The sequence below is a fragment of the Pelophylax lessonae genome, assembly GCF_965119305.1.
Source record: "Pelophylax lessonae genome assembly, chromosome: 4".
NCBI classification, from domain to species: Eukaryota; Metazoa; Chordata; class Amphibia; order Anura; family Ranidae; genus Pelophylax; species Pelophylax lessonae.
In genome coordinates, this window is record NC_138771.1 from 666,608,070 (window position 1) to 666,633,725 (window position 25,656).

General features: G+C 43.9%; 3 protein-coding genes across 3 annotated transcripts in view; 1 reads left to right on the top strand and 2 right to left on the bottom strand.

The window, feature by feature from the left end:
• The window catches only part of LOC309554200 (NACHT, LRR and PYD domains-containing protein 12-like), a 612,971-nt gene that overhangs the window by 62,152 nt on the left and 525,163 nt on the right, over window positions 1–25,656 (top strand). The window lies entirely within an intron of this gene.
• On the bottom strand, window positions 12,264–13,844 carry LOC309554225 (E3 ubiquitin/ISG15 ligase TRIM25-like; the record flags this gene model as incomplete). Its single annotated transcript, XM_082255858.1, has 1 exon — window positions 12,264–13,844. Exon 1 carries the CDS (start codon window positions 13,839–13,841, stop codon window positions 12,264–12,266), a length of 1,578 nt encoding a protein of 525 aa, XP_082111984.1. The 5' UTR covers window positions 13,842–13,844.
• Window positions 21,879–25,656, bottom strand: part of LOC309554201 (NACHT, LRR and PYD domains-containing protein 3-like) — a 55,546-nt gene continuing 51,768 nt past the window's right edge. The window contains exon 5 of the mRNA XM_082255835.1: window positions 21,879–21,942. Within this exon, the coding sequence (XP_082111961.1) occupies window positions 21,909–21,942 (34 nt within the window). The 3' untranslated portion in view covers window positions 21,879–21,908. The remainder of the gene's footprint in view (window positions 21,943–25,656) is intronic.

Here is a 25,656-nt window from a genome sequence, read left to right on the forward strand (position 1 = left end):
GTGCTTACTATCACCATCTGTTACCTCTTACCATTGCTATCACTACCACGCCTGTCCCCTCAGTATCACCTCTATACTTTCACATATAAACATATCATTCCAGGAACATCTTTAATGAGTGTCTGTGTCTGTGTATGTGCTTGCTGAGACAGGCTGATGCACAATGATGAGTCTTGAGAGTTGGATATGGTAGTTCAACACATCTCTACATGACTACTGAGTGTAACTTCCGCAGCTGCAAATCCACACCACACAAATAAACGCCGGGGCGTTACAGAAACCCGAAAAATGGATTCAGCGGAAATAGCTACACATGTGATACAACTATCACAAAAGGTAGATTCATTAATTCTTTCACTTACTGAAGTGAAAAATGAAAACCAGACCTTGAGACAGCAGATAGCCTGTGTTTCACAGCTCACTGCTGCCCAACCCCGTGAGCCCAAAATAAACCCTCCACAAGTGTTTACGGGTGATCGGAAAAAATTCCGTGAATTTAAAAACGCATGTCAATTGCTTTTTAATCTAAAACCTCGTACTTACACTACAGACCAATTAAAAGTCTGCACCACTATATCATATATGTCAGGTGATCCACGGGCTTGGGCAGACTCTCTTATTGAGAAAAATGACCCTCTTCTCAATTCCTATCCTACGTTTTTAGCAGAGCTCTCTAGCCTATATGAAGACTCTAATAGGCAGAGTACTGCTGACAGCCAATTGAGGGCTTTAAAACAAGGAAGGAGACCTGTTGAAGATTTCGTAGCAGAGTTCAAGAGATGGACCCTTGATTCAGGGTGGAATGATGCATCTCTGCGAACCCAGTTCAGGCTTGGGTTATCTGAAGCCATAAAAGACGAGCTCGCCCGAGCGGATTTACCTGGCACCTTGGATGCCTTGATACAACTTAGTATCAAAATAGATAGCTGTTTACGATAGAGAGAAAGGCTGAGAAAATGGGAATCCCATTACCCAACCCTTCTCGGGAGTCGTCCTTCGATCCTACTCCTATGGAGGTAGGAACCATCCGCCCACCAATATCGTCTACTGAAAAGGCCAGGAGAAGAACAGAAAATCTCTGTATGTACTGCGCCTCCGCCGAACATTTGATAAGCGTTTGTCCCCTTGTCCACAAGAAAAAGGGTGAGTGTTCACAGGTCTTGCTGGGGGGATTAACGACTTATTTTACGAATCCCTATCTCTTTATTCGTTTGATCTTGCAGTGGGACCAAATTAGGATCACCACCAAGGCCATGATCGACACAGGATCTTGTGGGAACTACATTGACACTAGTTTTGTTGCTTTAAATAAAATACCTATTATTTCAAAACCCAAACCTGTCTCTGTTAGTTTGATTAACGGTATTCCGTTATCTTCTGGTCCAATTACCACTCAGACACAAGCACTCCTTGCTACTGCTAACGAGTCTCATGTTGAGACCACCACGTTTGATGTGTTACCCTCACCACATTTTCCCATTATTTTGGGACTTCCCTGGTTACATATACATCAACCAACTATTGATTGGAAGACACGGTCCCTAACCTTCCCTTCTCACTATTGCGAGACCACGTGTAACCTCCAATCTCAAAAGAAGATCCTGTCCATGGTGTCAGAGGAAATTACACCACCACCATGCTATCAGGATTTATCAGAAGTCTTCCTTGAGAAAAATGCTCAAGTGTTGCCTCCCCATAGGGACTACGATTGTTCTATTGACCTACTCCCTAATAGTAAGCTACCTTTCGGTCATGTTTATCCTCTTTCTCAGGATGAACTTTCTCATCTCAAGGAATACTTGGATGAGAACTTAGCGAAAGGGTTCATTAGACCCTCTACTTCTTCCACAGCTGCAGGACTTTTCTTTGTCCGCAATAAGGATTTAAGCCTTCGGCCTATTATTGACTATAGGCAATTAAATATTATTACGATAAAGGATCGCTATCCCTTACCTCTCATCCCGGAACTGATTGAACAAGTGCGTGGAGCCACTTACTTCTCAAAGTTAGACCTTAAAGGGGCTTACAATCTCATCCGCATCCGTAGTGGGGATGAGTGGAAGACGGCATTCAGAACTAGATACGGACTATTCGAATATCTAGTGATGCCGTTTGGGTTGTGTAATGCTCCCGCAGCATTTCAGCGGTTCATAAATGACATCTTCCGAGATCTACTCGATGTCTGTGTCGTAGTATATCTGGACGATATACTCATTTACTCTCAATCCTTGTCTGAACATAAAAGACATGTAAGACTTGTGTTGTCCAGATTGCTCGCACACAACTTGTACATAAAACTGAAGAAATGCCTATTCCATAAGGAAGAGGTGTTATTCTTAGGATACATCATATCCAAGAACAGCATCAAGATGGATATGAGCAAGATATCCTGTATTCTGGATTGGCCTATACCAACAACTCGTAAGGCCTTACAACGATTTCTTGGATTCTTAAACTTCTATAGGAAGTTCATCAAGAACTTCTTGTCTATTGTGAGACCACTCACACAACTTACAAGTGTTAAGCAAACATTTAAATGGTCTGAAGAAGCAAATAAAGCGTTCAGCTTGTTGAAATCAAGCTTCACTACCGCTCCCATACTACGCCATCCAGACCCATCCCTCCAATACATCCTGGAGGTAGATGCGTCAAATATGGCTGTAGGAGCAGTTCTTTCCCAACGACCTACGAATACTTCACCACTTCATCCAGTTGCCTTCTTCTCTAAATCACTAAGTAACCCAGAGGTGAACTACCCAGTGGGTGAAAAAGAGTTACTTGCCATGAAGTTGGCACTGGAGAATTGGCGACATCTACTTGAGGGCACCCGGTTGCCAATACTCATATATACAGATCATAAAAACCTCCAATATCTCCAGACCAACAAGACCCTTTCCCACCGACAGGTACGTTGGTCACTATTCTTCCTAAGATTCAATTTCTTAGTGACCTATACACCTGCAGACAAAAACAAGAAGGCAGATGCGTTATCACGGTTAACCGAAGATAACTGTGCCGAAATTCCTTCATTACCTATAATACCCCATGACCGTATTATTGGTGTTGTTCGTCCCTTAAAGGAAGAGATTCTGCACAGTCTAAGACTGGATTCACCACCACCTCAACTAAGTACTGATGCAGAAGGCTTCCGCTACTTTAATGACAAACTCTACATACCTCCCGGTATGCGTACCAAAATCTTGGAGTTATCCCATGACGTACCTATGGCAGGACATATGGGTATGACTAAGACATTTAATTTGCTCACTAGGCAATTTTGGTGGCCTGGGAGGAAGACGTCTGTACAAAAATTCATCTCTTCATGTGACATCTGTGCAAGGTCCAAAATTGACACTACAAAACCTGGTTTACTTTGCAGTCTACCAATACCCAAAGTTCCATGGGAAGTTGTGTCTTTAGACTTCATAGTGGAATTACCACCGTCCAAGGGATTCACTACCATCCTAGTGTCAGTGGACCATCTGACAAAAATGGCACATTTCATTCCCATTCGCACACTACCTTCATCTAAGGAAACAGCGGAAATGCTAGTAAAATTTGTGTTCAAACTACATGGAATTCCAAAGACTCTTTTATCTGACCGGGGCTCGCAGTTCATCTCTAAGTTTTGGCAAGCTCTATGTCACATACTGCGCATTGAGCGAAAACTTACTTCCCCCTATCACCCGCAGACCAACGGACAAACTGAAAGAGTCAACCAGTGTATTGAACAATATTTGCGTTGTTACACCTCATACCTACAGGATGATTGGGTGGACCTCCTCCCTCTGGCAGAATTTGCTTATAACAATGCAACCCACAGTACTACTAAGCAAAGTCCGTTCTACCTGAACTATGGGTTCCATCCCACAATTCTTCCACCACGCATCCTACCATCAAGTAACCCAGTAGCCTCTGACTATCTCACCCAAATAAAAGACTCTTTGGGCTTACTTAACACCACCATCTCACATGCTCATAGCCAACAAAAGAGGTACTATGACCTCCGCAGAAGACCTTCGCCTCAATATGCTATTGGGGATCTTGTTTGGCTATCTACGAGGAACTTGAGGTTGAAAATTCCTAGTAAAAAGCTTGGACCTCTATTCCTAGGACCTTTCCCAATTGAGAAGCTCATTGGGGAATCTGCAGTTCGACTCACTTTACCGGCAGATCTTAAAATACACCCCACGTTCCATGTATCTCTATTGAAGCCACATACACCCAACCAAGGGATTAGACCTACCATCGCGCCTCCACCTCCAATACAAGTTGAAGGTGGAGAAGAATTTGAGATTAAAGAAATTTTGGATTCTCGTATCCACAGAGGAAAGCTCCAATATTTCATAAGATGGAAAAATTATGGTCCCCAAGATGACACCTGGTTGGATGCTTCTGAAGTCCACGCACCCAGGCTTATACGAAGGTTCCACTCCAAATACCCGGAGAGACCAGTGTTATAGGCCTTCCGGAGCCGGCCTTAGGGGGGGGGGGGTACTGTAAGATCCTGGTACCTGTGGTACCCTTCCAGCCTATTATTTGTACATTACGTTCCACCATATAGATAGGTGGAACGCATCTAGTACCTGTCCCTTTAAATTCCATGACCTCATCAGTGAGTGCCGCTCTGAGCGGCTATTTCAACCGCCGGCATTCACTCACATGTGTTCGTGCAAACCGCTTGCTACAGCATTACCTAACGCTGCCGAATCCTCCAGCTATTCCCTAATACCTGGATTGACCGAAGACTTGCTACAACATCTTGTATCTCGCTACAAGATCATTACCTCACCGCCAGAACCCTCTCCTTACAAACCTACCAGTGATAAGTACCCCACAGGGGAATACCTTCCTAATCTACTTTCACTACTACTCTGCTTACTAAAGACTATTGCTACTCTAAGAACTATACTGTTACATCTAGCATCTGCACCGCTACTTAGATTGTAAGCTCTTGAGCCTATTACCATCTTGTCACTGCACTAGCCTAGCATCTCCTGTACACTTCATCTGCTCTTCACTACCACCTGCTACCTGTACATGACTGCTATCCTAAGTGCTTACTATCACCATCTGTTACCTCTTACCATTGCTATCACTACCACGCCTGTCCCCTCAGTATCACCTCTATACTTTCACATATAAACATATCACTCCAGGAACATCTTTAATGAGTGTCTGTGTCTGTGTATGTGCTTGCTGAGACAGGCTGATGCACAATGATGAGTCTTGAGAGTTGGATATGGTAGTTCAACACATCTCTACATGACTACTGAGTGTAACTTCCGCAGCTGCAAATCCACACCACACAAATAAACGCCGAAGCATTACACCATGACACTCCCACTACCATGCTTGACTGTAGACAAGACACACAAGTCTTTGTACTCCTCCCCTGGTTGCCACCACACTCGCTTGACACCATCTGAACCAAATATGTTTATCTTGGTCTCATCAGACCACAGGACATGGTTCCAGTAATCCATGTCCTTAGTCTGCTTTTCATCAGCAAACTGTTTGCGGCTTTCTTGTGCATGATCTTTAGAAGAGGCTTCCTTCTGGGACGACAGCCATGCAGACCAATTTGATGCAGTGTGCGGCGTATGGTCTGAGCACTGATAGGCTGACCCCCCCACCCCTTCAACCTCTGCAGGGTTTGATTCTTTTTTATTTTTGTCTTTTTTTATATTATCCTACTGGTTTTGGAGGTATCTTTATTATCACATTGGTTCGAGTACCTATAATGGCAGCTTGATCTTCCCTCTCTCTTGTAGGAATCATCGACCCACCCTCAGCGTACTTCCTACAATGTTGGTGATGCCATGGTTTACTATTTTATGATTACTTGTTAGACATTGTTAAAGTTTTAACATACCTCTGGGGGGGCTATCTCCTGGTGTTGGTCTGTGCAGATGGGGATTTTCCTCATTTCTCCAGGATGGTCCACCCCCTCTACGGGGACACCCACACTCTGGTCTCACATAAGGCTCATATCCAAGGAAAATTGATCAAACTCTGCTCTCGGAAAAATTAGAGGATGATTCGCCAATCTTCCTTTATACATGATATCAGATCCTTGGAACAGAAACATAAGGTAAAAACCTCACAATCTCTCTTACACCTCCTTACTCAGAAGAAAGAGGAACTGAAGTCCCTTTTTCACGTAAAAGGCTCTTGATCTCACAACAAATTCACAAATAGGGGGACAAACCTAGCAAACTACTAGCCAGAACCCTTAAACAGAAAAAAATCAGTATTGCTAAGATAAAAGATAAAAGTGACTCCCTAGTATACAAGACCAAAGCTATAGCTGGAGAATTTTGAGCTTTCTACCAACATCTCTACCACATACACAAATCTATTAAAGATGAGGACATTAGATGATCCACAATCCGGGAATACCTTGTTCAAGCTAACCTTCCTAAACTGCCATCTGCAGCCCTTCAATCTTTGGAAACTAAAATTACGTCTGAACTGAGCCCGGCATTGAAATCCATGGCCAAAGGCAAAGCTCCTGGACTAGATGGGCTCTCTATCGTAGATTACAACACACCCTACTCCCCTTTCTGACATTTTACTCAAATACTTTCTCAGTGGGTGGTCACATGTGCCCTGAAACATCACACGCACACATCACTGTTCTCCCCAAACAAGGGAAAGATCCCAGCCAATGTGGAAGTTACAGGCCAATTTCTCTTCTGAACATAGATGCAAAGATATACACTAAAGCCTTAGCAACTAGACTCCTACCCCTGGTCCCCCAATGGGTCTCTAACAATCAAACTAGTTTTATACGGGGGGGGGGGCCCACAATAACTAATTTCGCACCCTCTCTCTAATCTCATATGTGTGCAGGACTTCCCAGCCCACCCTTCTACTTTCCTCTGATTCTGAGAAAGCCTTTGGCAGGGTGGACTGGGAATACCTGATGGCAACCTTAACAAACCCCAGATTAGGCCCTCATATGTTGAACATGATAGCAGCCTTATACAACTCCCCTACTGCCCAAATTTGCTTTAATGGCACACTGAGTGAGCTCTTTACCCTGCATAACGGCACCAGTCAAAGAAGTCCCTTATCCCCCATTTTATTCGCCCTCTCTCTATAACCCTTTCTCGCAACAATTCACCAAAACCCTAATACACATGGCATCCTAGTGGGAGAATACGAACATTTATACGCTGCTTATGCAGATGACATTCTCTTCTACATACAACAACCCACAATTTCCTCACCAAATGTAATGTATGCATTTGAATTATTCGGCTCCATATCCAACTTCAAAATTAACCTGTCTAAATCCAAAATACTTAACATATTGATCCCATACACACTAGCCAATAATCTCAAATTTTAATTTCCCTTCCTTTGGCAACCTCATTCTCTGAAATACCTAGGGATTAACCTGACTACTAAATTGTCCAACCTGTTTAGAACAAATTTTATTTTCTGAACTCCATCAGACGTGACTTACACACTTGGAGCCACCTTGCTACCTTGTGGTTGGGTAGAATCAACGTTTCAAATGATACCATATAAGATCCCCCCAGAATTATTTTTAACGTTATTGTCGCTGGTTCTTCGATACGTATGGCACCACAGGAATCCCCGCAAATCAAGATCAATACTTACCAGACAAAAAGGGAGCGGTGGCTTAGCACTCCCAGAGTTAAAAAAATACTATCTAGCTGTGATGTTACAAAGAGCCTCTGATAGGAAACACCACACAGACTCTAAACTGTGGGTACGATTTGAAAAAGACCTATGTGATTCTGACCCTTTCATTCAACTCTGGATTCCTAAGAACTATAGATATCTTTTGAATTGTATATCCCCTTTGAAATTGTCAACTCTTACAGTATGGAACTTGTAACAGATCCCCAGTACTTGGACCAAGTATTTCTGTCTTAAGTCCCCCAGAATCTCAAGTGATGCAGTGACCTGGCCCCTCAATTCCCCCCCAAACATTAGCCTGAGCTCAATGAAGGGTAAAACAAAAGACATTTTATTCACCAACTCACTTCCAATATATATCCAGTTTTAGGAGCTTGATTACATCATGCAAAGCAGGCTCAGACAGGATTAGCATTATCATAATTGACTCCACAAACAACCAGCCCAAAACATAGCCGAATACGCATTCCTAGAAGTGTGAACACACTCCACCTCTAAACAGATGAAAGCAGAAGACATAGGCTCTCAGACTGCCCGTCTCCACTTTCAACACACCTTATTATAACTTAAGTGTCAATTCACATCCCCCCCGTATACCAAAGCTGAGTCTTATGTCATTGGCATCTGTTTAGTCTCTCATGGTGTGAAGTCCTTTGTTGTAATATGCAGCTTAGGCCCAAAGTCTGTGTTGCTTGGGGTGACAGGGACTTGAATTCAAAGTAACAGTACTCCAAGGGTCCCCCAGCATATACCCCTAACCAGAGCCGTGCTCCCCTACAAGCCAGGGCCGTAGTCCGTGGGCAGGAGGCTGGGCTCCACACTCCTCCAGTAACCCGTGACGAACTTCCCAGCAAATGGGTGTTCGTCACAGAACTCTTTACACAAATCCATTTAATGGCAGTATAACTCACCGCTGATGCCCCTGATAGGTCAGTCTTATTTTTTCCCAGGACAAATGGATACACAATTTCGACATTGGCTACCAAACTCTAATACTCTTCATCGAGTCTCAATCCAGCATGGGCCATTGCCACTGCAGGCTATCACGCAATTTTCCTCACCCTCCTTTATGGACCAATGGAGGCATTCACAACTATCCCATTTTTTTTAAACATTTACCGAAACCTTTAAGATTCCTTAATGATCTTAATCAGGTGGAACAGATCCTCCCAAAATCATGACCACCCCAGAAGGCTTTATCACAATTCTGTAGAGCACTGATGGACTTGATCCCCACCACGATCCCCCATTTCATCAGAGCCTCGGAACAGGATCTACAACTAAATCTCACTGAAACCCAACGTTCCATTATACTACAGCATACTCATACTTCCTCTAATGTATCTCCTCAAGAATTGGTGAAGTGAACTATAAAATGTTGACCCATTGGCATCGCACACCTGCTCTACCTTATCTAATCTTTCCAGAGATTCCTGCGCTTTGCTGGAGAGGGTGCAAAGAGAATGCTGCACATGCCCACATTTGGTGGAATTGCCCCCAATACGTTAATACTGGTCCTCTATCCTGCGCTGGATTGAAATAATACAACACTGACCCTTGGGTCGTATTGTTCCACTGTACAGACGGGCCAGCCGGTCAATGTAAGCGTTCCATCACCCCTCATCTCTTAAACGCAGCTGAATCGCTTATTCCTCTTTATTGGAAACAAACCACTATACCTACTGTTCAACATCGGTTACAAGCTGTCGACCACATATACCACATCGAAGATCTAACATATGATCATAGGATTCAGGCTTCTGTAGCGCATGAAATGTGGTCCGGCTGGCTCGGCTTTACTTATTCACCTATGTATGCGGATCTTATGTCTTCATCCACTTGAGTAGATTAATGAATGTGAACCTCACCGGTAAGAACAAACATGAAGTGTCTCCACTCCATATGTGATCGATGTGGGTCCCCCTTCCCTTCTCCTGTTCCCTCATCCCTCCCCTCTACCTCTCTCTCAGCTCTCTTCCTCACTTCTTTTCTCCCTCTCTTTTTTCTTTACATTAGTTTTCTTACCTTCCAACCTGGGACACTTTGTTTAAGATTTTAAAGGCTACAGGTGATATTTTTTTTATTGGAGCATTGCCAATTAACGGAAATAACAAAAGAAATGTCTCACCATATGTTTGATTCTATTCTGTTTATTTTGGACAGAGTAAAAATGTTATTTCTTGAAGTATCTTCCTCTGTATGTTCATTTATTTCCCTTCAATAAAAAATATATTAAACGAAAAAAATATATATAAGGTCGAAGGGTGACTACTGACATTCCAAAACTACAAAGAATGCAATAAGGTATACAAGAGTGTGATCAGGTCAGCTAAATAGATTATGGGTACAAAAGAAAATGTTTCCATTATACAGTACTAATAGTAAAAAGGTGAGGTCAGAACATATTGGCCCCATACAAGCTGACCAAGGAAAATTGGTTGCAACTGACAGGGAGAATATAATTCTATTACTTCTAATTAGTGATTGACCGATATCATTTTTTTGTTGCCGATACCGATATTTTGGCCAATGCATATCGGTATCGGCCAAAATATTGGCCGAAATTTTCGTACATTTAATTTTTTTTTTTTAGCACTTGACAGGTACTGTTGTGGAGGGATCTGGGTTTCTAAAAGACCCCAAACCCCTCCTCTGCACTTAAAAGCATTCAAAACGCCAAGTTTGGCTTTTTTGCAAGCTGTCATTTTTTTTAAATCTGGCACCAAGTACTCGGAAGTGATGTCATGACATCACTTCCGGGTTTTACATAGAGACCCGATCAGAGCCGAATGCGGCTTTGATCGGGTCTTCGGCCATGCAGGCTGGTTGCCCGGGTCTCCCGGTGGGACGGGAGACCCAGGCGAGCCGCGGAAGGCGGTGGGAGTGGGGGGGACATGTCCGCTCCCACTCCTTGTAATGACAGCCGAGCCACTTCTCAAACGCATCGGTTGTCATTACAAGACAGCCCACCATCGGCTATGGACGCCAGTACTGGGTTGATGCCTCTAGCACTTTCCCGAAATATTGGCAATATCGGTAACCTCAGAGGTCGATTCCGATATATCGGGGAAAGTGCATATCAGCCCCCAATATATCGGCTTTGCCGATAATCGGTCGATCACTACTTCTAATTACTAGACATGATTGGGACATAAAAGATCCAAAAAAATGATTGACAGAACTGATCACATGACTCCAGTGATAGAAATAGAACATGACCAATAGAAAAATGAACATTCCTAATCAGGTCCTCTGGTGGACGACAGATGGCAGGTTGACCATAACAGATTATAGATGTCTCTGGGGTTATCATAGAGGAAATCTGATGTGGATTGTCAGCTCTTCTGCCAAACAGTGCCTCCAAAAGCAAAAATGCACAAACTGACCGGCAAAAATATTTCTGGATTATTACTGACTTTTATTTTTTATCAAAGAAAGAAATCATGAAGATGTGTATTTCCAGGACTGAAAACTGCCGACATTGATAGAGGAAAATGAGGAATAAAATAACCGTCACCGATTATTATTACTAATTGACTCTGTAAAACAAATCACAATAGAGAAATATTTAGACTTTGATTAATTAAAATGAGCAACATTTCCAGGGACAAACCCCTAAATCCTGGGACTGTCCCTGGAATCCAGACACACCTGGAAGTTATCATTGTGTCAGTTAATTATTTACATTTTATATTTAAAGAGCATCTGTCAATAAATAATTATGGAGGTTGCCATTGCTAAACTCTCCCTTTGAGAATGCTAATTCTCTGGCTGTCATGCTAATGTTTTGGATTCAACACAGTCTCAGTCTTTGACCCAGAACAAATATAGAGATAAGGAATTCTGACACTTTTCTGATTCTTATTTACAGCAAGCTTGTTCTGGGACAGAGGCTTAAAGTAGTATTAAACCAAAAAACAAACATTATACATATATATATATATATATATATATATATATATATATATATATATATATATATATATATATATATATTTATGGATTGGAGATTACCAATCATTAGATCATTAGATGTGGTGGATACATTTGTTTTTTTGGTTTTATCCTTTTGTTCTTCCTTTATTTTCCCCCGGTGATCCTGCCCGTAACACATTTGCTGTCTTAGGGTGGCTAATTTATCTTTGGAGGGGCAGTGGAGACCCCCTTGGACAGCAGCATTGTCTGGAGAGGGGGGTGTTAGATGGACTAGTAGGTTTATATTACCTTTACATAAGTGACTAACAAATTAAAGCTGAACTCCAGATAACACTTTATAAGCCGTTACACCAACATTGAGTTGAGAAACAACAGCAGAACCAACCGGTAAAATAACTAAGTTACAGGGGGACTCCGAAAAACAAAGACTGCGGTGTTCATGTCAGTGACAGACGCCATCATATCTGTCATTTTTTTTATTTTGCCTTTAGTACCATTTTAAAGGTTCTTACAATAGGTAGCTAACATTTTCAGAAGGAGGTCTACAATGTCAGCCAACGTCCTCTTCCCAAGACCAAGTCACCACTTCCTCCAAGCAATGAGCCAATCCCACCGCCTGTCCCTGTGATGTCATCAGAATCTGGGTGGAGTAATCACATCTCCCACCTCCCCCCACATATCTTTATACATCCTCTCTCTACTCCTAACCCAGCATGGAGGGGCTCAGTGAAGGTGGTGGTGAAGGTGTGGAGGTGTCGGATCGGGTCACACAGATCATAAAAGGAGATCCGCCCGGCCTCATAATCCAGAAATATCCTGACTCTCTTACTGATATTGGCAGGTAAAGGGATTTCCTTATTGTTATGGTACATGGCATACTGATAACCAGACCTGTCCAAAACCCAGGCCTTGTTAGTAGTTCCCATCATTGACTTTTTTCCTCTCCTGTCTATACTGGGGTAACACATCCCAACTAACCAGCTCACTGTTCCCCCGACATCCACATCCCAGTAATGTCTCCCTGAGGAGAAACTCTGAATGCTCAACACCTCCGAAATATCCTTAAATCTTTTAGGTGTTTGTGGACGATTCTGGTTTATGTTTGATATGGATACAATTTTCTTGTCATCTGATATCTGTAGAGAATTATGAGCTGTGTTTACATCCAGTAATATGTCTGCAGCTCCCTGTATATAGAAGTATACATTTACCTCTGTTATTATATCAGATAAACCTGTGTGTAAGACCCCCGCCACACCCAGACCCCCTCCATCATGGAGGAGTTCCTCATGTCTCTCTCTGTCCTCATTATCTCCATCCTCAGTATCACACAAGTCACCTGTGTCTGATTCCTGTAAGACAGTCAGTGGATCCGTCATGTTACACAGCTCCACAATGTCCACCATCTTCCTGGACAGCTCCTCCTTCTTTATTTCCAGATCCCAGATAAGACTCAATATGGGGACAGTGACCCGCTCTGCCCACCCGGAAATATCCTTTAGGACTTTCTTCTCCAGGTCTTCCAGACGTCTCCTGAGATCTCTAAACAGGGCAGTGACTCTCTCGGTGTCACCAGCTGCTTCTTCTTCTACTTTCCTCCTGTGTTCCTGCAGACTCTGGACTCTTTCCTCCATCTCCTCTCTCTTTGTCAGAAGTTTCTGCAGAACATTCCTCAGTGTCTCCTTCTTCTTCTCAGAAGCCTCATCCAACATCTCCATCTGGTGTCCCCGATGTTCTCCAGCCAAACTGCAGGACACACAGATACAAATCTCATCCTCAGTGCAGTAATACTCCAGGATCTTCTTATGGACGGAGCATTTCCTTCTCTCCATGGACAAGGCGGGGTCACATAAGATGTGTTCTGGGGACGTTTTGTGGACTCTCAGGTGTTTATCACACAAAGAAACCTCACAGTGTAGACAAGAACTAACAGCAGGTACAGGAGAGTCCACACAGTGAGTACAGAAGACCCCGGACTCCTGATCTGGCTGAGTAGACAGTAAATCCCCCACTATGTTAAGCAGAGTTATGTTCCTCTGCAGTGCAGTCCGATCCGGAAACTTCTCTCTGCATTCAGGACAGGAATATTCTCCAGACCTCCCATGTACATCCAGCACACGATTAATACAGACCCGGCAGAAGTTGTGTCCACATCTCAGGGTTACAGGATCTGTATAAATATTCAGACAGATGGAACATTCCAGGTCAGCTCTCAGATCTGCAGTCGCCATCGCTGACAGCAGAAGAGAAATGAAAGTGAAAGTCTCTGGACTCGGTTAGATCTGGTCTGCACAGGGCGAGGCTGAGCTCAGCTCTCAGATTACCTATTCAGAAACTTTTTTAAACCAGAAAAACCACTTAATGACCACCTCCTGTACCTTTACTGCTACAGGGCAGCTTCTGTGTGCAAAATCACGTATATTTTGCATGATTTTGCATTTCCGAGTGGGGGGCACACGTGCATGCCTCCTCACCTGACTGTGCTGTCACTGGCTCAGGCTGGAGCTGATCAGCAGGTATTTGCCAAGGATTTATGTCCGGCACCCACCAATCGGCAGAGCGGATGACAGAAGAGAGATCTGTGTATGTAAACAACACAGATTTCTCTACTGTCAGCTGGGGTGGGGTGATTTTAGTTTCAATAGATTTTTATTAACATTTTGACAACATAAAGAAACAGTAAAATGTTACATCAACATAAGGTTACCATAAGTATGTTTATAGTGATAAATACATATATCAAGATGAAAAATGTTAAAATGATACAACTTGAAGAAGCTGTAAGCATGTACATAAAGGGGGAATTTGTGAGTCAAGGAATAAAATGCTGTCATACAAGGTTGGGTCTAAATTGTATTGACATGTTATGCGAAAGGGGGACACTTTATAAGGGTTGAGCTTTTCCATGCCACTCTAGCCAGTGTGAGCATTTCTTGGAGACTGAGGGTAATCAACTCTCACCAGTAGCAAACATGCGTTCGTAAGAACCACGGGTATGTACCAAAATTACTACTTCATCTTTAGTCAGGATATCAGGGGTTTTCTAGTGGCGAACAATGGTCAATCTGGTAGCCAGTAGTATGTGGGTGGTTACAGTGTTGAAACAATGGGGGATGTTTTCCATACCAATGCCCAGTAGGGCAAGCTCTGGGGAGGGGGTTAGCATTAATCATGTTCATTCTGTAAGAAGTTGGAAGACATTGTGCTAGAATTGAGATACTTGGGTGCAATCCCAGAGAAGGTGGTGTAACGGCTACCCTTGTGGTGAGATGGTATCAGCCATTGGAGACGTCCTCTTTCCCGGCAATTCCCTGTGTAGTAATGGAGTAGTATAATCCCAACCATAAGATCCAATAGGAGAGTCAGGTTCAGCTGTTGAACGACCGGGTAATAATGCAGTAAAATCCCCCTCCAGGAATGAGACGCGGCTACGTTTGAAGGGTCAAGAAAAAAAACTCCTTATTGAACCAAGAATACAGGCTATTATACCCCCTGGGGAGTATATCAGACATTACTTAAACAATGGCCCGACATCCACCCAGACAAATAGGTAAGGTCATGTTACCAGTGGGGTACCTCAGGGATCTGTACTGGGACCAATTTTGTTTAATATCTTCATAAGTGATATTGCAAAAGGCCTCGATGGTAAGGTTTGTCTTTTTGCTGATGACACAAAGATATGTAACAGGGTTGATGTTCCTGGAGGGAAACGCCAAATGGAAAAGGATTTAGGAAAACTAGAAGAATGGTCAGAACTCTGGCAACTGAAATTTAATGTGGATAAGAGCAAGATAATGCACCTGGGGCGTAAAAATCCAAGGGCAGAATATAGAATATTTGACACAGTCCTGACCTCAGTATCTGAGGAAAGGGATTTAGGAGTAATTATTTCAGAAGACTTAAAGGTGGGAAGACAATGTAATAGAGCAGCACGAAATGCCAGCAGAATGCTTGGATGTATAGGGAGAGGTATAAGCAGTAGAAAGAGAGAAGTGCTTATGCCGCTCTACAGAACACTGGTGAGACCTCACTTGGAGTATTGTGCGCAGTACTGGAGGCCATATCTCCAGAAGGATATAGATACTCTAGAGAGAGTTCAGAGAAGAGCTACTAAACTAGTACATGGATTGCAGGAAAAAACTTACCAGGAAAGGTTAAAGGACCTTAACATGTATAGCTTGGAAGAAAGAAGAGACAGAGGGGATATGATAGAAACTTTTAAATACATAAAGGGAATCAACTCGGTAAAGGAGGAGAGCATATTTAAAAGAAGAAAAACTACCACAAGAGGACACAGTTTTAAATTAGAGGGGCAAAGGTTTAAAAGTAATATGAGGAAGTATTACTTTACTGAGAGAGTAGTGGATGCATGGAATAACCTTCCTGCAGAAGTGGTAGCTGCAAATACAGTGAAGGAGTTTAAGCATGCATGGGATAGGCATAAGGCTATCATTCATATAAGATAGGGCCAGGGACTATTCATAGGATTCAGATATATTGGGCAGACTAGATGGGCCAAATGGTTCTTATCTGCCAAAACATTCTATGTTTCTATGTCATTACCACACTTAACAAAAGCTGCCTCAGCCCAAATCAACATAATGTAGACAAAAGTGCATCGTTAATCAGCAGACATTCCGTCTCTAGGCTGGCCATACCTTGACTTCATGGAATGTCCATATAAGGAGTCACATCCTGGGGCTCACAGTGCAAAGAGAGATATGATAGCAGGGAGTGTAAATAACCAAAGGGTTGCTGGGAAATCCTTCACACACATGAACCAGGTAAGCACAAATATTCTCTTTCAAAGGTAAGGTTCTGTTACAGGTGGTACAAATTCCCCACTTCTCCACAGTGTCTCCAGCACAGGGGCTTCATGGTTGTGTCAAATGTGTGTATCATGGACAGGGTGATATACCATCTGAGGGTGATTTTTTGGACAAGTTTCGTTAGGCTCAGAGACCTAGTGTCTCTGAAGCTGGTTTTAAAAGCTAGAAGCCATTGGGATTTGCTGAAGGAGCGGCCTATATCCTTATATCTTATTCCATTATCTTGCCATGTTCACGCTGTGAGGTTGTGGATTAGTAGGGGCTTGGGATGTTTCGATGCTGAGCCAAGGACACGCAGAGTCAGGTGTAAACCAGGCTTCAAGTTGGGCTAGGATCGCAGCATTGTAGTATTCCCTGAAGTTTATAAACCCTGTGCCTCCCACCGATTTGTGTTTCAAGAGGATGGAATGGGAACACCTAGCCTTTTTGTTTTGCCATATGAAGCATCCAAGGACACTCTGTAAAGAGGTGAAAAAGGAGCTAGGGACCAGGATCAGTAATGATCTGAATTGGTATAGCAGCTGTGGTAATTTGAGCATTTGAAAATTCCACTAGTCTGACTGACCATGATAGTGCTGTTTTAGAGAGCTGCTCGAGTTCTTTTGGGAAATTATTCAAGAAGGGTTGAAATTCGGTAGAGAGAGAAGGTCGTGTTGGTTAGTTGTAACCTTAAGTAGGAGTTAGCCCACATATTTGGATACTTGAAACTTCGCTAAATTCTAATAATGCACGTTGTCCCGAAGTCAGGGAAGATATAGGATTGGTCAGTAAGAGGATAATGTCATCTGTGAATACATTGATTTCATGTTCAGCGGCTCCAATAGTGAAACCTGATATGTCACCTTTGGATCTAATTTTCTCTATCAGCGGCTCCATAACTATGTTAAAAAGGAGAGGGGATAGGCCCCCCCTGCCTGGTACCATTGCTTATGTTAAAACATTTGGATAGCATGGAGGAACAGTAAACTCAGGTTGAGGGAGGCAAATACAGCACCATTATTGCTGAAAAAATATGACCTTGGAAGCCAAACTTCTGCAAAGCTATGACCAGATACTGCCAGTGCACCCAATGGAATGCCTTCTCTGCATCTAGGGATAGAAGCAGAGAAGGCACTCCATGGCTCTCAGCATGGAGGATAATGTTAACCATCCTTCGAGTAGCATCAGAGCTCTGGCGGCCTTTGGTGAAGCCCGATTGAATGGGATGGATAAGGTTTGGCAGGAGGTCAATCAATCTGTTCGCAATGGCTTTGGCGTACAACTTCTTATCTTTATTTAGTAAGGATATGGAGTGGAAGTTTTGTGACCAGGGTGTCAATGGTTTTGTCTATTTCAAAAATAGTGAAAGGGACAATCAAAGCTGCAGTTTGATCAGCTGATAAACATAGGAGGTGCGCTGAGTACAGAAAAGATTGAATAGTGGAGGGGCCTGGCTGAGCTAGAGAAGACTCGTCTTTCAAATTGTAAAGGGCACTGTAATAACTGCTAAAAGCATTGGCAATGTACTGCAGGTTCCTTAATTTTTTTTTTGTAACGGTGATAAATGAAGGGTATATGGAATTTATTGCACTGCCCTTTGATTTGCTGGGCAAAACGTTTCCCTGCCTTGTTATCTGAGCTATAAAAATGCATCTTACTGCACTAGTGTGACTGTGCAGGCGAGATAGGAAGTGGTTGAGGCAGGGAGAGGATCGTGATTGAGGCAGGGAGAGGATCGTGATTGAGGCAGGGAGAGGAAAGTGATTTTCAGTTTATCAGACAGTGCAGTGTAGTCTAATTAAGAAGACATTGCTAGTAGCAGTCAGTTAGGCAGGGAGAAAGATTTGTGCTTTTTACAATTGAAGAGATCAGATAGTGAAATATATTCAGCAGTACAGTATATGCCATAGACCATATACCATACATTGATATCTATATATGTATAGGGCAATTGATTATATATTAGGTCATTGAATATCTATCGGTCAGTTCAGTATACAGTAGAACATACACTAATATCTATATTTAACTAGGACAATTGAGTATCTATTGGCCTGTTCAGTATAGAGCAGTGTTTCTCAACTCCGGTCCTCAGGGCACACTAACAGGCCAGATTTTAAGTATTACCTTGCAGAGATGCAGACTAGAATACTGCAATCACTGAGCAGTAAATGATATCACCTGGGATGTATTTCAGTTTTCTTGCAAACATGGCCTGTTAGTGTGCCCTGAGAACCGGAGTTGAGAAACACTGGTATAGAGCATACATTAATATATATATATATGACAATTGATTATATATTAGGCCATTGAGTATCTATCGGTCAGTTCAGTATAGTGCATACATTGAGATCTATGTATGTATATATATATATATATATATATATATATATATATAGGACAATTGAGTATATATTAGGCCATTGAGTACTTTTGTTGCCAGCGGTTTAGACATTAATGGCTGTGTGTTGAGTTATTTTGAGTGGACAGCAAATTTACACTGTTATACAAGCTGTACACTCACTACTTTACATTGTAACGGGTGTCATTTCTTCAGTGTTGTCTCATGAAAAGATAGAATAAAATATTTACAAAAATGTGAGGGGTGTACTTACTTTTGTGAGATACTGTATACCTCCATATAGCTTCTTTTGAAACTTAGGGGGTCATTGGGGGGGGGGGGGTATGGTAGGTTTGAATCATTGCAGCACATTGTGTATTCAGTACTGTACATACATTTTAGTGTTGCATATGTTTTTCTAACCCCCCCCCCCCTCTCTCTCCCAACTCCTTGGGGGGGCGCAGTTTGGCATTTCGCCCTGGGCACTAGTTGACCTTGTCCCACCACTGGTTCCAATCAGGAATCATATGTCATACTTTCCATTCATTGAGGCTCTGACAATGCATTTGTAACATTCTGTAACATCACTCCTTTCCAGTTGTACATCTAATTTGTATTTCAATGCATTTGATTTGATTAATTGCAAACATCTTTTTCTGTGTAAAAAAAATCTATTTTTAATGTTCTTTTTATTTAGTACAGTTGAAATTTGTTATTATTAACTTTATGGTTAATGCTGCGGCATGATTGACTAGATTCAAGTATAGACCAAAGGTGGAATTCACTTATTTTATTCATCACCAAGAGAATAAGTGACGGTGTAAATTAGCCAAAACGCCTGTCCTGAAAAATATCCGGTCTGTGCTTGGTGAAGGCAATAAATACTGCTATTATCTCCAATGTAGTTCTTTAACCCCTCCCCCTCCTGACCTGTCCTGGGAAATATCCAGGCTGTGTTTGGTGATGACAATACTGCTGTTATCTCTGATATTGTTCTATGGGTGTGATTTGGATTTCTTAGACCTGTGTCTGGTGATACAGAGACTGGAGGTTGTCCACAGAGGATAACTGGGGTGAAGGATGGAGATCTTTCCCTCCCCCCCCCCCCCCAACTGTCCTCATCCATCCGCAGAGGTGAATTGGGATGAAGGATGGAGATCTCCCCCCATGGTCCTCATCCGTCCGCAGAGGTGAATTGGGATGAAGGGTGGAGATCTCCCCCCCACTGTCCTCATCTATTCACAGAGGAGAATTGGGATGAAGGATGGAGATCACCCACCCCCCACTGTCCTCTTCCATCCACAGAGGAGTATTGGGGTGAGGGATGGATATCACCCCCCCCCCCCCCACTGACCTCATTCGTCCACAGAGGAGAACTGGGGTGAAGGATGGAGATCTCCCTCCTCCCCCTAAATGTCCTCATCTATCCACAGAGGTGAATTGGGATGAAGGGTGGAGATCTCCCCCACTGTCCTCATCTATTCACAGAGGAGAGTTGGGGTGAAGGATGGAGATCACCCACCCCCCACTGTCCTCTTCCGTCCACAGAGGAGTATTGGGATGAAGGATGGATATCACCTCCCCCCCCCCCCCCCATACTGACCTCATCCATTCACAGAGGTGAATTGGGATGAAGGATGAGATCTCCCCCCCACTGTCCTCATCTATTCACAGAGGAGAGTTGGGGTGAAGGATGGAGATCACCCACCCCCCAGTGTCCTCTTCTGTCCACAGAGGAGTATTGGGATGAAGGATGGATATCACCCCCCCCCCATACTGACCTCATCCATCCACAGAGGTGAATTGGAATGAAGGATGGAGATCCCCCCCCCCCACTGTCCTCATCTATTCACAGAGGAGAGTTGGGGTGAAGGATGGAGATCACCCACCCCCCACTGTCCTCTTCCGTCCACAGAGGAGTATTGGGATGAAGGATGGATATCACCCCCCCCCCCCCCATACTGACCTCATCCATCCACAGAGGTGAATTGGGATGAAGGATGGAGATCCCCCCCCCCCCCACTGACCTTTTTCGTCCATAGAGGAGAACTGGGGTGAAGGATGAAGATCTCCCTCCTTCCCCTAAATGTCCTCATCTATCCACAGAGGTGAATTGGAATTGGGATGAAGGATGGAGATCTCCCCCCACTGTCCTCATCTGTTCAGAGGAGAGTTGGAATGAAGGATGGAGATCACCCCCACTGTCCTCTTCCATCTACAGAGGAGTATTAGGATGAAGGATGGATATCACCCCCCCCCCCCCACTGACCTCATTCGTCCACAGAGGAGAACTGGGGTGAAGGATGGAGATCTCCCTCCTCCCCCTAAATTTCCTCATCCGTCCACAGAGGTGAATTGGGATGAAGGATGGAGATCTCCCCCTACTATCCTCATCCATCCACAGAGGTTAATTGGGATGAAGGATAGAGATCCCCCCCCCCCCCACGGTCCTCATCCATCCACAGAGGTTAATTGGGATGAAGGATAGAGACCCCCCCCCCACGGTCCTCATCTATCCACAGAGGTGAATTGGGATGAAGGATGAAGATCTCCCCCCATGGTCCTCATCCATCTACAGAGGAGAATTGGGATGAAGGATGGAGATCTCCCCCCATGGTCCTCATCCATCTACAGAGGAGAATTGGGATGAAGGATGGAGATCTCCCCCCATGGTCCTCATCCATCCACAGAGGTGAATTGGGATGGAGTTCCCCCCCCCCCCCAATGTCCTCATTCATCCACAGAGGTGAATTGGGATGTGTTTAGTGTCTTCTACTTGTGTAGGGGGAACCTTCATATAATGAACAGAAATTTCCCAGTGTGCTGGTCCCATCAGTGGTGGCAGTTTTGGTGTGAAGATCCAGAAATCACATTTTTGTTTTGTAATAATGAATGCATTAAGGAGTAACAATACAATATAAAATGGAGGAATTGGAGGAAGGACAGATCACTGCTCAGATCATCCAGAATAATGTTCAGTAGATATCAGTCATTAGAATCATCATCATCTGACTGTAAAGAAAAGGAAAATGATGAATAATCAGTGTCATGAACAGGTTATTCTGATATAATTCTATTCTGGACATTCTTTTCATATCAGGATCCGTGTATTACCTGCAGAGGAGTTCCCATCGACCATTTTCTTATCTTCATCTGTATATAGATACTTTCCACCATGCACCCCTTCATAGAAGGATAAAATGAGAGTATTGGATGAGGAAATGTTCCTGTGATGATGAAAGGGGCGCTCATACTGTGCTATGTAAGAAATGATGGAAAAGGGGGGCTCGTACTGTGCTCTGTAAGAAATGATGGAAAAGGGGGCGCTCATACTGTGCTTTGTAAGAAATGATGGAAAAGGGGGGTTCGTACTGTGCTCTGTAAGAAATGATGGAAAGGGGGCGCTCATACTGTGCTCTGTAAGAAATGATGGAAAAGGGGGGGCTCGTACTGTGCTTTGTAAGAAATTATGGAAAAGGGGCGCTCGTACTGTGCTCTGTAAGAAATGATGGAAAAGGGGGGCTTGTACTGTGCTCTGTAAGAAATGAGGGAAAAGGGGGGGGGACTCGTACTGTGCTCTGTAAGAAATGATGGAAAAGGGGGGGCTCGTACTGTGCTCTGTAAGAAATGATGGAAAAGGAGGAGCTCATACTGTGCTCTGTAAGAAATGATGGAAAAGGGGGGCTCGTACTGTGCTCTGTAAGAAATGATGGAAAAGGGGGGCTCGTACTGTGCTCTGTAAGAAATGATGGAAAAGGGGGGCTTGTACTGTGCTCTGTAAGAAATGATGGAAAAGGGGGAGCTCACACTGTGTTCAGTAAGAAATGATGGAAAAGGGGGGGGGGGACTCGCACTGTGCTCTGTAAGAAATGATGGAAAAGGGGGGGCTCGTACTGTGCTCTGTAAGAAATGATGGAAAAGGGGGGCTCGTACTGTGCTCTGTAAGAAGTGATGGAAAAGGCTGTTTGTACTGTGCTTTGTAAGAAATGATGGAAAAGGGGGGCTCGTACTGTGCTCTGTAAGAAATGATGGAAAAGGGGGGCTCGTACTGTGCTCTGTAAGAAATGATGGAAAAGGGGGGGCTCGTACTATGCTTTGTAAGAAATGATGGAAAAGGGGGCGCTCACACTGTGCTTTGTAAGAAATGATGGAAAAGTGGACGCTCGTACTGTGCTCTGTAATAAATGATGGAAAAGTGGACGCTCGTATTGTGCTCTGTAAGAAATTATGGAAAAGGGGGGCTCGTACTGTGCTTTGTAAGAAATGATGAAAAAGGGGGGGCTCACACTGTGCTTTGTAAGAAATGATGGAAAAGGGGGGGCTCGTACTGTGCTCTGTAAGAAATGATGGAAAAGGGGGCTCGTACTGTGCTCTGTAAGAAATGATGGAAAAGGGGGGCTCGTACTGTGCTCTGTAAGAAATGATGGAAAAGGGGGCGCTCATACTGTGCTCTGTAAGAAATGATGGAAAAGGGGGGGCTCGTACTGTGCTCTGTAAGAAATGATGGAAAAGGGGGGCTCGTACTGTGCTCTGTAAGAAATGATGGAAAAGGGGGGCTCGTACTATGCTTTGTAAGAAATGATGGAAAAGGGGGCGCTCACACTGTGCTTTGTAAGAAATGATGGAAAAGTGGACGCTCGTATTGTGCTCTGTAAGAAATTATGGAAAAGGGGGGCTCGTACTGTGCTTTGTAAGAAATGATGAAAAAGGGGGGGCTCACACTGTGCTTTGTAAGAAATGATGGAAAAGGGGGGGCTCGTACTGTGCTCTGTAAGAAATGATGGAAAAGGGGGCTCGTACTGTGCTCTGTAAGAAATGATGGAAAAGGGGGGCTCGTACTGTGCTCTGTAAGAAATGATGGAAAAGGGGGCGCTCATACTGTGCTCTGTAAGAAATGATGGAAAAGGGGGGGCTCGTACTGTGCTCTGTAAGAAATGATGGAAAAGGGGGGCTCGTACTGTGCTCTGTAAGAAATGATGGAAAAGGGGGGGCTCGTACTTTGCTCTGTAAGAAATGATGGAAAAGGGGGGCTCGTACTGTGCTCTGTAAGAAATGATGGAAAAGGGGGGGCTCGTACTTTGCTCTGTAAGAAATGATGGAAAAGGGGGGGGGACTCGTACTGTGCTCTGTAAGAAATGATGGAAAAGGGGGGGCTCGTACTGTGCTCTGTAAGAAATGATGGAAAAGGGGGGCTCGTACTGTGCTCTGTAAGAAATGATGGAAAAGGGGGAGCTCACACTGTGTTCAGTAAGAAATGATGGAAAAGGGGGGGGGACTCGCACTGTGCTCTGTAAGAAATGATGGAAAAGGGGGGGCTCGTACTGTGCTCTGTAAGAAATGATGGAAAAGGGGGGCTCGTACTGTGCTCTGTAAGAAGTGATGGAAAAGGCTGTTTGTACTGTGCTTTGTAAGAAATGATGGAAAAGGGGGGCTCGTACTGTGCTCTGTAAGAAATGATGGAAAAGGGGGGCTCGTACTGTGCTCTGTAAGAAATGATGGAAAAGGGGGGCTCGTACTATGCTTTGTAAGAAATGATGGAAAAGGGGGCGCTCACACTGTGCTTTGTAAGAAATGATGGAAAAGTGGACGCTCGTACTGTGCTCTGTAATAAATGATGGAAAAGTGGACGCTCGTATTGTGCTCTGTAAGAAATTATGGAAAAGGGGGGCTCGTACTGTGCTTTGTAAGAAATGATGAAAAAGGGGGGGCTCACACTGTGCTTTGTAAGAAATGATGGAAAAGGGGGGGCTCGTACTGTGCTCTGTAAGAAATGATGGAAAAGGGGGCTCGTACTGTGCTCTGTAAGAAATGATGGAAAAGGGGGGCTCGTACTGTGCTCTGTAAGAAATGATGGAAAAGGGGGCGCTCATACTGTGCTCTGTAAGAAATGATGGAAAAGGGGGGGCTCGTACTGTGCTCTGTAAGAAATGATGGAAAAGGGGGGCTCGTACTGTGCTCTGTAAGAAATGATGGAAAAGGGGGGCTCGTACTATGCTTTGTAAGAAATGATGGAAAAGGGGGCGCTCACACTGTGCTTTGTAAGAAATGATGGAAAAGTGGACGCTCGTACTGTGCTCTGTAATAAATGATGGAAAAGTGGACGCTCGTATTGTGCTCTGTAAGAAATTATGGAAAAGGGGGGCTCGTACTGTGCTTTGTAAGAAATGATGAAAAAGGGGGGGCTCACACTGTGCTTTGTAAGAAATGATGGAAAAGGGGGGGCTCGTACTGTGCTCTGTAAGAAATGATGGAAAAGGGGGCTCGTACTGTGCTCTGTAAGAAATGATGGAAAAGGGGGGCTCGTACTGTGCTCTGTAAGAAATGATGGAAAAGGGGGCGCTCATACTGTGCTCTGTAAGAAATTATGGAAAAGGGGGGGCTCGTACTGTGCTCTGTAAGAAATGATGGAAAAGGGGGGCTCGTACTGTGCTCTGTAAGAAATGATGGAAAAGGGGGGGCTCGTACTTTGCTCTGTAAGAAATGATGGAAAAGGGGGGCTCGTACTGTGCTCTGTAAGAAATGATGGAAAAGGGGGGGCTCGTACTTTGCTCTGTAAGAAATGATGGAAAAGGGGGGGGGACTCGTACTGTGCTCTGTAAGAAATGATGGAAAAGGGGGGGCTCGTACTGTGCTCTGTAAGAAATGATGGAAAAGGGGGGCTCGTACTGTGCTCTGTAAGAAATGATGGAAAAGGGGGGCTCGTACTGCGCTTTGTAAGAAATGATGGAAAAGGGGGGCTCGTACTGTGCTATGTAAGAGATGATGGAAAAGGGGGGGCTCGTACTGTGCTCTGTAAGAAATGATGGAAAAGGGGGGCTCATACTGTGCTTTGTAAGAAATGATGGAAAAGGTGGGCTCGTACTGTGCTTTGTAAGAAATGATGGAAAAGGGGGGCTC